General features: G+C 38.1%; 1 protein-coding gene across 9 annotated transcripts in view; it reads left to right on the top strand.

The window, feature by feature from the left end:
• NUDT6 (nudix hydrolase 6) overlaps nt 1-13596 on the top strand; it is a 44841-nt gene that overhangs the window by 20077 nt on the left and 11168 nt on the right. For all 9 annotated transcript variants that reach the window (XR_004625849.1, XR_004625850.1, XR_004625851.1 and 6 more), the window contains exon 4: nt 12175-12229. Coding sequence is in view for 6 of the 9 variants with exons in the window: in XM_034661652.1 (XP_034517543.1) it covers nt 12175-12229 (55 nt within the window). In the remaining 3 variants the exon portion in view is untranslated. The remainder of the gene's footprint in view (nt 1-12174; nt 12230-13596) is intronic.

A 13596-nucleotide genomic window follows, 5' to 3' on the forward strand; every position in this document is an offset into this window, starting at 1 on the left:
TTGGTATGTTGAAATTTTCTATTTCTTGCTTTTCCTGTTTTGGTAGGTTATATGTTTCTAGGAATTTAATAATTTCTTCTAGATTGTCCAATTTGTTAGCATATAGTCTTTCATAATATTTTTTTATGATTTTATTTCTGTGGTGTTGGTTGTTATATCTGCTCTCTCATTTGTGATTTTATTTATTTGGGTCCTTTCTCTTTTTTACTTGACACATCTGGCTATAAGTTTATCAATTTATTGATTTTTTTCAAAGAACTGGTTCCTTGTTTCATTGATCTGTTTTTTTGTTTGTTTGTTTGTTTCTGTATCACTTATTTCTGCTCTAATCTTTATTAATTTCCTCCTGCTGGTTTTAGGTTTTAGATTTTGCTTTTGTTTTTTGTTTTGTTTTTGTTTTTGTTTGTTTTGTCCTTGTGCTACTGGTTTATTTATTCATTTGAGCTTATCATTCCATTTCTGTTTTTCTAAGTGTCAATAAAAAATAGCAACAAATAGTGTCTTCTTTTGGCTTAGGAGAACAAGAGGCTTCAGCATTAATTCAGTAAGCTAGGTTTTGTTTCTTGTTCTTTTTCTAGCTCCTTTATGTGTAAGGTTAGGTTGTTTGAGATTTTTCTTTCTTCTTGAGGTAGGCCTATATTGCTATAAACTTCCCTCTTAGAACTATGCTGCATCCCAAAGGTTTTGAGCCATTACGTTTTCAACTTTGTTTCCATTTACTTTGTTTGTTTGTTTGTTTTTTAAGATTTTATTTATTTGACAGAGACAGCCAGCAAGAGAGGGAACACAAGCAGGGGGAGTGGGAGAGGAAGAAGCAGGCTCCTACCAGAGCAGCCTGATGTGGGGCTCGATCCCAGAACGCCAGGATCACACCCTGAGCCAAAGGGAGATGCTTAACGACTGCGCCACCCAGGCACCCTTACTTTTTGTTTCTTCTTTTATTTCCTGGTTGACCCATTCATTGTTTAGTAGCATGTTATTTAACCTCCATGTATATGTGGTCTTTCCAGAGTTTTTCTTGTGGTTGAATTATAGTCTCGTGGCATTGTGGTCAGAAAAGATCTTTTTAAATTTGTTGAGGCTTTTTTTTTTGTGGCCTAATATACAATCTGTTCTGTAGAATGTTTCATGTGCACTTGAAAAGAATGTGTATTCTGTTTTAGGATGGCATGTTCTGAATATATCTGTTATATCCATCTGGTCCAGGGTATCATTCAAAGGAATTGTTTCCTTGTTGGTTTTCTGTTTAGATGATCTGTCCATTGATGTAAGTAGGGTATTAAAGTTCCCTACCATTATTGTATTATTATTGACTAGTTCCTTTATATTTGTTATTAACTGCTTTATGTATTTGGGTGTCCCATGTTGGGTGAACAAATATTTACAATCATTATATCTTTTTGTTGGCTTGTTCCCTTTATTATTATATAGAGTCCTTCTTTGTTCTTGTTACAGTGTCTGTTTTAAAGTCTAATTGTCCAATACGAGTATTGCTACTCTGGCTTTCTTTTGACCTTCCCAATCTTTAACAATCTTTAAGCCTTTAAAGCCTTTAAAAACAGTCTTTAAGTCTTGACATACAATGAGAAAAGAAATAAGTCAGATAATTTCACCTCCTCATGTCCATCTCTTCTCCTTATGCATTGATGGCACAAATCTGGTCTACTCCTAAATGTTGGATTTGATGACAGTAAATTTGTCAGTTAAGAAAAGAATGAGTTTTAAATCATTTGGTATTTTGAGTTGAGGATGGGACTAGAGTAATAGTATCTCTACAGATACAGGGATATTGGTAGAGGGGAAATGGTGAGTTCATTACAGAGAATATGAGGTGAAGTCGAAAGAGTTGTCTAAGTGGAGTACCCAGACATTTCTTCTCATTCCTCCTGATCAGTTGTGTGAGTTGAAGTGTATTAATTGATGAATTTCTTTTTACAGTTTCCACCATCATGACCCACGGTACTTTAAAGCTCTAGGCAGTGGCTTTCATCCACAGGAGTGGATACAAGGAAAATATTGATATTCTGAGTCTAGGACTGCATTGCCTAGCCCCACTGGTCTCTTTAAGAGCTTTAGCAGGGGGCTTTCCATGGCTTCCATACAGCTGCAGTTCTGGCTATTCTGTAGAATAGTGCTCTGTGGTGTCACGCCCTGTAGCACAGTGCCACTCCAGGAAAAATAGGTACATACAAAACATGAAAGAGAGAACTGAGCACGATGTTCTAAAAACATACAGGATAAAAGGAAAATAATTTTAGGCATCATCAGTATAAATAGTTCACAGGGATGAAGTAGTGGAAAAATAGGAAGAGTAACACACACCGGTTGTCTTTTATAGGCCAAAGAGATGGGAGGAGTTGAGACATGATAATAGTTGAATCATAATAATCTATATTCTTCATATGTCTAGATCTGAGTCAATTCACCATTCTTTGAAATAAACTATTTGGAATTGAGGACTTCTCTGATACCACTTTGGGAATGGGAGATAGGGGTGCCTGGGTGGTTCAGTTAAGCATTCAGCTCTTGATTTGGCTCAGGTCGTGAGATTGGGCTCCGCACTGGGGATGGAGCCTGCTTAAGATTCTCTCTCTTCTGGGGCACCTGGGTGGCTCAGTCATTAAGCGTCTGCCTTCGACTCAGGGCGTGATCCCAGAGTCTTGGGATCGACCCCCACATCAGGCTCCTCCACTGGGAGCCTGCTTCTTCCTCTCCCACTCCCCCTGCCTGTGTTCCCTCTCTCGCTGTCTCTCTCTCTCTGTCAAATAAATAAATAAAATCTTTGAGGGGAAAAAAAAAAAGATTCTCTCTCTTCCTCTTCCCCTCCCCCAACTCACGCACACATGTATGTGCACGCCTGCTCCTTCACTCTCTCTCTCAAAAAAAAAAAAAAAAAAGGAACAGAAGCTAAACGCCCAGAGAGCTTTTTCTCTGTGCAGTTCGTGGACTGTAAATACGTGTATGTCTTTTAGTAGAAAAGTTTGAACTTAGTTGTTTTAGAACATGTTAAGATTCAGCTGTGCCACAAATTCTTACTTAAGTAACTTAAGTTACTTAGTAACTTAACATTTTATAGAATATGGGGAACGTGAGTTCTCTTATTCTCTGCATCTAAGTTACCTTTTGGAAGGAAGTTATATTATTATGTAAACATACTCTGTTTTGGTAAGATGTATCATTAGGGAAGAATATGGTTCTGTATATGGAGACATATACCTCTGATCCTTTATTCTAATTTTTTTTGCTTTGTATGTGTGTGTATGATATTTGAAAGCCACATTATTATCAGCATCTGCCAACTTGACCAGCCAAGGGATGTTCAATTGCAGCATAGCCATTCTGAGCTTGTTTCCCTGATAAAATAATTTCTTCCCTTCCTCTTCAACAATTTTGATCTCTGGTTCTTATTTAACAGCCAGACTAACATGATTGCTCCACTTTAAGCAGTTTTCCAGGGTTGGTTGAGCTATCAAATAAGAATCTATGTAGTTACTTGTTTATTAAAATATAGAAATTCATATTTAAAAAAAAAACCTAGGTCTAATAATTTAAAAATTGGGTTGCAGTAAAAAAAAAAAAAAAGAAAGAAAAGAAAAGAAGGAGCTTCCCTGGTAGCTGTGGCTGAACTGTCTTACCCCAAACCTGTATACAATGTGATGTTTTGGGGGGTGAGTTATTTTTTTCCTTATAAAACCTGCCAAGACATATGATTTAACAGGTTCAGTTTGTAGAAATCAGTTTCTAGAGTGATATGTATTACAGCCGTTCAAAAGGAAAGAATTGAGTTGAGTTATACTTTTAAAACAGAACAACAGTCAAAACTATGTACAGGCATACCTCCTCTTATTGTGCTTTGCTTTATTGTATTCCCAGATATTGTGTTTTTTTACAAATTGAAGGTTTATGACAACCCTGCATCAACCGTCTGTCAGTACCATTTGCCCAACAGCATTTGCTCACTTCGTGTCTCTTGTCACATTTTGGCAAGTCTCACAATATTTCAGACTTTTTTATTATTACTATATTTGTTATGGTGATCTGTGATCAGTGATCTTTGATGTTATTATTGTAATTGTTTTGATGCACCACAAACTGTGCCATGTAAGACCACAAACCTAATCGATAAATGTATGTGTTCTGACTGCTCCATCTACCAGCCATTCCTCGCACGCTCTCTCTCTGTCTCCTACTCCACCTCTCTATCTCTCGCTCTTCCTCTCTCTCCCCTCAGGCCTTCCTATTCCCTGAGTCACAACAATCTTGAAATTAGGATTAATAACCCTACAGTGGCCTCTAAGTATTCAAGGGAAAGGAAATGTCGCACATCTCTCACTTTAAATCAAAAGCTAGAAGTGATTAAGCTTAGTAAGGCATGTTGAAACCCAAGACAGGCTGAAAGCTAGACCTCTGACACAAAACAGCCAAGTTGTGAATGCAAAGATGTCCTTGAAGGAAATTAAAGGTGCTACTCGAGTGAACAAAATAATGATAAGAAAGTGAAACAGACTTATTACTGATATGGAGGAAGTTTTAGTGGTCTGGTTAGAAGATCAAATCAGCCACAACATTCCCTTAAGCCAAAGCCTAATCCAGAGCAAGGTCCTCACTCTTCAATTCTATGAGGGCTGAGAGAGGAGAGGAAGCTGCAGAAAAGTCTGAAGCTAGCAGAGGTCGATTCATGAGGTTTCAGGAAAGAGGCCATCTCCATGACGTAAAGTCCAAGGTGAGGCAGCACGTGCTGTTGCAGAAGCTGCAGCAAGTTCTCCAGGGGATCTCGCTCAGATAATTCATGAAGGTGGCTATACTAAAAAACAGGTTTGCAATGTAGATGAAACAGCCTATTGGAAGAAGATGCCATCCAGAACTTTCCTAACCAGCGAGGAAAAGTCAATGCCTGGCTTCAAGTTTCCAATGACAGGCTTACACTCTTGTTAGGGGCTAATACAACTGGTGACTCTAAGTCGAAATCAATGTTCCTTTACCATTCTAAAAAATTCCAAAGCCATTAAGAATTATGCTAAATCTATTCTGCCTGTGCTCTATAAATGAAACAACAAAGCCTGGATGACAACATAGCTGTTTACAGCATAGATTCAGCAAATATTATAAGCCCACTGCTGAGAACTGCTCAGAAAAAAAGATTCCCTTTGAAATATGACTGCTCGTTGACAGTGCAGCTGGTCATCCAAGAGCTCTGATGGAAATGTACAATGAGATTTCATGTTGTTTTCATGCCTGCTAATACAAGATCCATTGTGTGGCCCATGGATCAAGGACTCATTTCAGCTTTCAAGTCTTATTATTTAAGAAATACATTTTTTAAGGCAAGAGCTGCCATGGCTGGTGAATCCTCTGATAGATCTGGGCAAATTGAAAACCTTCCAGTATAAAGCTTTTTCATCTACATTGAAAATCTGTTGTTTAATGTAGTCACCTTCATTAATTATCCTGAATCTTGAGATGGAATGTACTCCTGGTGAAGGTGCTATGAGGATTGTTGAAGTGACAACAGGGGATTTAGAATAGCACATAAATTTAATTGATAGAGCAGCAGCAGGGTTTGAGAGAATTGACTCCAATTTTGAAAGAAGTTCTGTGGGTAAAATGCTATTTAACAGCATCTCATGTGACAGAGAAGCCATGAAAGGAAGAGTCAGTAGATGTACCAAACTTTATTATTGTTTTAAGAAATTGCCGCAGCTGCCCCAGCCTTCAGCAGCCACCACCCTGATCAGTCAGCAGCCATTAGCATGGAGGCTTGACCCTCCACCAGCAAAAAGATTATGACTTGTGCTCTATGTTATGTAGCTACTTTAAATATCATAGCAACCTATTATCATCCTCATTTCACAGACTGGGAAACATAAGCTGAGTTAAGTCATAAAGTACTGTTGGGAAGAACTTTCTGTCTACCAGCTTAGGTGGTGGGGGACCCTGTGAATCAACTGACAATGTATTAGTAAGAGAAAAGTTTGGGGAGTACTCCCTGAACAGCCAGGAATAGGGGGTTTGTATATCAGTGAAGGGGGAGGGGAGAGAGAGGACTTCTGTGTGAAATATGTATGGCAGCTTCTGATGTTTGTTTATGCAGTGTCCCATCTGGGTGCTAAACGTTAGTTTCCTTCCTGGCTGGAAGCTGGCACCAAGGGGATTTATGGTGGCTTCTTTTCAGAAAGTTCTGCCTTTATCAGATAAGGGAGACTCAGAAAAGGCTTCTTTCTTCATCTTGCTGTATCTCAGATGTCTTCAGTTTAAAGTAATTGTTATGCCATTCTGATGGGCTATGCGTCCCTTCATTTGGGACTGCGCATAGCTAACTCAAATAAGAAATGCGGTTCAGCTGCTGCTGGTATCCCTGAATTCAAAAGGGCCTAGAACCCAGACCCCTGAAAAAGAGGCATCTGCTGGCTGGTGTCTCTGGTGAAGGGATGCACAATGAAGTTTATGTTGGAAATGCTAGGAAAACTGCAAACTGGATCTGGCTGATGCTCTGGAAAGGAAGTGCTACGGCCGGAACGAAGCCGCATTTCTAAGGCAATCCAGAGCCACAAGCACATGGAAAGCCCACAGGAAGCAGACAGAAGGAGCCGGTCCCTTCGTCCTGCTCCAGCCTTGTAGTCTGTTCGTGGAGCCTCAGAGGGAGTGAGCTGGCAAAGAAGAAATTGGGTAGAGGGTCCCAGCTCCAGCATCAGTTGGAGGAGCATGGAGGGTGGGTTTAGAGCTGAGAGACAGTACAGCATCAACTTACTAGAAGCGCACCTTCTTAGGTAGGCCTCACTCCAGACCAGATGAATCAGAAATGCTGGGGATCTGCTCAGCAATTTGTTAAGAAGCACCCCCAGGTGATTCAGGAACAGGTCAAGCTTGAGACCCAGTAAACTAGAACACTGGGCTTCCAATCTCTTCATTTGCTGATTTTCAAACTTATGCTAATGATTGGTTCTTTAAGAATGAGAAAGTGCTACTTTTCAAAATCTAGCTGTGACCCCCCTCTGCTTCTAGGACAAATTCAAATTATATAAGACTTTGGTTTCTTTATGAATTAAATAGATATGATACTCCTACTTAGGGTTTTTACTTCTTTTTAAGTTATAAACATCTTTTCAGCAATAAAATATAAAAACTGAGTATTTGTGTATAGTTCAATGATGTAAAAAAATTTTTTAAGTATAAAGTGAGACACTGAATCATATCTATTTTCTGTAATTGTGGAATAGGTAGAATTTAAGCATAAATGATAGCTATTAACTATAAATAATAATTAGCATTATTTTCAGACATCTGAGCCAGTTTTTTTCCCTAAAGTGCCTTATTCTCCCTAGAATAGTATAAAGCATTTCTTGTAAAGTTTAACCCTCACCACAGGCATATGCATACACTGAAACACAAATCCAAAAATGATACTTAAAACTCATCCTTTCTCCTTTCCTACCCACATATTCCATTCCTTTGTCCCTGCCCCATGATTCTGAGAAATAAAAAACTTAACAGTGGCTAAAGAACTGAGTTAACAGTACGAACCTTTTCATTCATTCACTAAAGATGACTGAGTTCTACCTATACTATGTTGCAGGCTCTGTTCTAAGCACCAAGCAAACATTAGTGAACAAAGTGAAATTTCTACATCTGGAGCTTATATTCAAATGAGTAAGATAACAAATAATAAGTGAATAAATAATATATAAGTTGCTGGTAGGTGTTATTAAGAAAAAAAAAGTGGTACATAGAGAAGGAGTGACTGGTCTTGCTATATTGTGCATTAATTTCTGTATGCCCCATAGCCTAGCCCTTAATAAATTTTTGCTGAATGAACAAATGTATTAAGACATCTCTATAGTAGCTTCTGTCTCATTGGTAACAGTGATAATACTGTAGCTAGTGAGATTTATCTAAACACAATGGCTGTGAATTCTGAAAAATGAGAGTAGTAGCATTAAAGATGAGAACAGTGAAAATAAAAATCAAATTTCTGGGACTCAGTCAAATTAGAGTAAGGGAAGACCAAGAAAGTCAGATCACACAAGAGAACCAAAAGGAAGAGGCTAGCAGGTCTGTACTCTTTGTCTTCCTCTTCTTCTTCTTTTTCTTTTTCTTTTTAAGACAGGGAATACTTTATTCAAACCCATAAACCCATCAGAGAAATGGACAACTTGGGTCTGTAACAAGGCTTTGTGTTTGAAAGCATAGGTCAGTAATTGTATATGAGAATATACACTGCTACATACAAATTAGCTGATCAGAGCACAACTTTTCAATGTCCAAAACAGAATAAGCTTTCCTATAAATGTAGCACCTTTGTGACATTAACTTTAATATTCCTTCCTCCTTCTTCAACCTCACCTTCCAACAGAATCCACACCAACTTCCTCATAATCCTTTTCAAGGGCAGTCCTGTCCTCACAAGCCTCAGAAAACTCTCCTTCCTCCATGCCCTCACCCATACCAGTGAACAAAGGCACTCTCGGCATACCTCAGGTTATACTTGTGGTCCAGGTGAGCCCAGGCCTTGGCAATGGCTGTGGTGTTGCTCAGCATACACACAGCTCACTGTACTTTAACCAGGTCTCCACCAGGTACCACAGTGGGAGCCTGGTAATGCCAACTTTGAAGCCAGTGGGGCACTAGTCCACACACTGGATGGTATGCTTGGTCTTGATGGTGGCAGTGGCAGCATTGACATCTTTGGGAAGGAACAGGCAGCAAGACATATATTTGCCATGGCGAGGGTCACATTTCATCATCTGGTTGACTGGCTCAAAGCATGCATTGGTGGTCTGTGCTACAGAAAACTGTTCATGGTAGATTTTCTCAACAAAGATGACATGGGCATATGTGGCCAAGGAGAAGTGGATGCAGAGATAGGGCACCAGGTTGGTCTGGAATTCTGTCAGATCAACATTCAGGGCTCCATCGAATCTGAGGAAAGCAGTGATGGAGGAAAACAATTTGACCTATCAACCTGTTTAAGTTGGTGTAGGCTGGGCGTTCAATGTCAAGATTTCTCCAAAAAGATGATAATGGGGTTTCCCTTCTATGTTATTGTTTTCTTTTTTCTTGCTCCTTGTAAAATTCTCTGTCACTACTTTTTGCCATTTTAATTATTATGTGTCTTGGTGTGGACCTCCTTTGCTTTTGTTAGAGGTTCTCTGTACCTCCTGGATCTGGATTTCTGTTAGCTTCCCCAGATTCAAGAAGTTTTCAGCTATTATTTCTTCAAATAAATTCTCTGCCCCCTATTCTGTCTTCTTCTGAGACTTCTACATGAATGGTAATGTGCTTGATGGTATCGCTAAGTTCCCTGTTTTCATTTTCCGTTATTACTTTTTCTCTCTCCTGTTTAGCTTGATTGCTTTCTCTGTCCTCCAGATTGCTTATGCATTCTTCTTCCTCTAGTACACTATTTATTCCACCTAGTGTATTTTTAATTGCAGTTATTGTGTTTTTCATCTTTGATTGGTTCTTTCATACATTGTCTATCTCTTGAGTGTCTCATTGAGATCCTCCACTCTTTTCTCAAGTCCATTGAGTACCTTTAGGACCATTACTTTAAATTCTCTATCACGCATGTTTCTTATCTCTGTTTTGTTTAGTTTCTTGCTGTGATTTTGGCCAGTTCTTTCATCTGGAAGGTATTCCTCTGTCTCCTCATTTTGTCTGACTCCCTGTGTCTGTGTGTTTGGAAAGTCAGTTATGTCTCCTGCTCTTGAAAGTAGTGGCCTTATGAAGAAGAGGTCCTGGAGTGCCCTATTCACCAGAACTTGGCTCTTCAGGGGTGTCTCTTATGTGTATTGCATGTGCCCTGCTGTGGTAAGTGAGCTGCTTTTGCATTAGTCCAGTCATGGCTCTCCCCTCCCATTGTGGACAGGGTTGGGTCCCTGTGTTGTTGTTGTGCGGTCTAGTGCTGCCTTGGGCTTGAGTTGAGTCAGACTAGGCATTTGCCAGTGGTGGTAGCAGCAAACTACTGGATACTTTCCTTGTGTTTCCCAGGGATCTACAAGAGGGGCGGTAGTGTCGAACCGCTGGGTACTTCTCCATGTGTTACCTAGGTGTGTGATAGGATGAGTTGAGCTTAGGGTCCTCCTACTCCACCATCTTCCCTGGAAGTTGCTGTTATTATTATTTATATTGCTAAGCCCAGTTAATGGGAATGTTTTTTTAATTAACCCAAAATTATATGATCAATTAATTTATGACAAAGGAGACAAGAATGTACAATGGGGAAAGACAGTCTCTTCAATAAATGGTACTGGGAAAACTGGAGAGCTACATGTAAAAGAATAAAATTGGATCACTTTTTAACACCATATTCAAAAACTCAAAATGGATTAAAGACCTAAATGGGAAGGGTTATCTGGGTGGCTCAGTCGGTTAAGTGTCCAACTCTTGATTTCAGCTCAGGTTGTAATCTCAGGGTTGTGAGATTAAGCCCCAAGTCGGGCTCCATGCTCAGTGGAGTCTGCTTCTTTCCCTGTCCCTGCCTCTCTCCTGCTGCTGCTGCCCCTTGCCCCGGCCCCGCACACACTCACTCTCTCTCTCTCAAATAAATAAATAAATCTTTAACAACAACAACAACAAAAGACCTAAGTGGGACTATGTTTTAATACTGAAAAATGTGAGAAGATATACTCAACCCTCCACTGATCATATCTGCAACATTAACCAGGTTTTTCAAACCACTTAACTAAGCCTTTCTACCTACCACTTTGAAATAACTGCAGGCTCAAGCTTTCTGCAAGGAAGGAAAATGCTTTTTTCAAATAAGCTCTTTAAACCTAAGTGGTGCCAGAAAATACTACAAAGTACCACAAAAATATACAGTTAACCTTTCCATACCTATGTTTTATGAAATAACCAAAATCAAATTTATGTAAGCTGTTTTCAATCCTTATATATAGCATCTTCCCCTTCTAATAAGTTCATGATTTAATCAACAATCTCTATTTAGAGTCAAGTCTAGGTAAAGATTTTAAAAGTTGTTTCGGGGAAGCATTTTCTTTTGTTAGAAATAGAATTCACGGTGGTGAAATCTAACATTGTCTCAGGAAAAAGACTAGATAGTTTCTGTAGAAGCAGCTTCTTGAATCATTTCAAAACAGAATCCCAAAGACAGTGTATTAATGTAGAGTTATACTTAGAGATATGTTTCTACATTAATAAAATATGCTTTATAAATTAGTCTCAAGTCTGAGCCAGACAGAGAAGGGTGGAAAGCCTGAATTCTATACCCACATAATCAACAGTCTGTGGAAACTGGGAACCATGCCATTGGTCTCCAACTTAGCACAGTTGGGAAATGACACATTCTTTAGGAAGCACTCATCCAGGAAATGAGTGGGTCAGAAAGCACACCAGTAAAAGGTCTGTAAACTTGTTTTATGAATGAAGTATGAAGTGTACTGGCTTCAAGCTGTAGCACCTTTATGCATCATAATTTTTCATTCTCCAGTTTTTATCATGTTAACAGATATTTATAACAGAATTGTAACAGGAAAAAATAATTATGTCAGCCATCAGAATATTGTTCCATGCCATTTCATAATATTTATAATCATTTTTTCCCATATGTGCCCTCATTCTAAGATTCCCACCTGCCCCCCCACCAAAAAATGGAATGATACACACACACAAAGCAATGCAAACTTAATCAAATTTATTCATACTACTCATGAAAAGCAATTACATTTGTACATAAAATCATTAACACACAGAACAAGAGAAATCTGATTAGACACACAATACAGAAAATAAATGAAAATTAAAAATAGCATACTTTATTAAATTTATACTGTACTTTCTACTTATTTATAGCAGCATCTGTAAGATTCCTCTATTTGTTAATAGTTAACTAGCAGCAAAATTTTTAAAATTACACAAATTCAGTAGATGTTTCCCTCCACTGTTTCATTCATACAGAATTTAACACATTAACCAAACCAAACCACTTCTATTTCCTGAAGAAAAAGGTAGGAAAAGATGTTATAAGTAACCAGTCCCCCCCACCCTGCCCCGAGAAGAAGAAAGGGTAGAGAAAGGAAGGTGAAGAAAATTTGCATGCCATTACCAAAAGATAAATTCTCAACCCCTTGACCAATTACGGGTGGATTTTATGGAGTCTCTCTGTATGTGTTAGTGAATGAAGCTATGTTAACTTTATTTTCTGGCTTTATATTGCAGTTGAAAAATATGTGGAAGTTTCCAGGAGGCCTGTCAGAGCCTGGAGAAGATATCGGTGTGTACCCCTTACATATTTTTAATTGGCTTGAAAATGTTCAGGAAATTTTGTGTTTACTTTTTTGCTGTATAGCTGAAAATAAGATTTTAAATTTTCTAACTAAGAGAAATTTCAGAGAGGTTACTTCAGGGCTAATAGAAAATTAGCAGCAAAACTTGTAATATTACAACTTATCCCACTAGTATAAGAAATACCATTAGGAGCATACCACCTATTCTGTTTAGGGTTGCTTCTAGATTAATTTGTTTGAAAATAGAAAGCTTTGCATATACATTAGTAAAGTTTAGCATTAAGCGTTATTTTGGACATGACTAATACTGTTCCTGGAATTAAACTATAAGAAAACACAAATTCTTGACCATTTCACCACACAAGAATGAATAGTAACTTTTAAATGAACCTCAAAATAGGTATTTATAAAGTAAGTTATAGAGCAGTAGTGACTTAATTCTCCTCTTTAAAAATTTTATCTGCTATTTATTTTAAATAGTCAGGAAGCCAAAACATAGTAAAATGTCTCATACAAGAAAGTCTCAAGTGAGAGTTCCCTAGAGCAACATCCTGAGCTCAATATTTCAAACAGGGAAATGTGAAATAAGCTAAGAACTCTCCATGTTACTGAATTTACAGTAAATAGAAGGAAGAATAAAAACAGAGTTTTCCTACCTACTCCTGACCCTTGACTGGGTCAAATGCAGTCTGCATCATAATAAATCAATAGATGCCTCATTTGATATCAGTATTATTTCTCCATGATTTTTTCCTCCATAGGCATGTCCCCTATTTAGCCAACATTTATATATAAAGGCAACTTCCTAAGTTATCTTTAAATATTTTATTTAAAAATGTATATATACTTGAAACATGATTTTTTAAAAATGTTACACAGATTAAAATGCCCTAAACACAGTACATAGCCAACTCCTAATAAACCATAAGTAAATTTACTACACTGAAATATAGCCATAGCAAGTTTTGGTTTTTAGGTACTTGTGGATCTTCTGCTTAGAGTCCATTGCTTGGGTCTTCTGTTGAAATAAAAGATTTTGTGGTGGTACAGGTGCTGAAAGCGAGGGCCATTTATTTTGGAACACCTCGTTAATCTCACACTATCCTTGTGTGATAAATGAGAGTGTGTTAAATTTATGTCTTACATCTTTACCCCGTCCATATTGGGCAGAAATCAGGCTACAGAAGGTGTGTTTCACTTCCTCTTCTCCATCTTGCCTTCTCAAATGAATTGACTTTTTCCTTTTGAGTTTTTACAGATCTTGTGAGTTTTCAGTATACTTATATTTTAATGCAAGTGAAGAAGCACATTTCCAAGCCAAGTATGCATAGTTTTAGGTTTAAGTGTACTCCAG

The sequence above is a fragment of the Ailuropoda melanoleuca genome, chromosome 5, assembly GCF_002007445.2.
Source record: "Ailuropoda melanoleuca isolate Jingjing chromosome 5, ASM200744v2, whole genome shotgun sequence".
In the NCBI taxonomy this organism is placed as follows: Eukaryota; Metazoa; Chordata; class Mammalia; order Carnivora; family Ursidae; genus Ailuropoda; species Ailuropoda melanoleuca.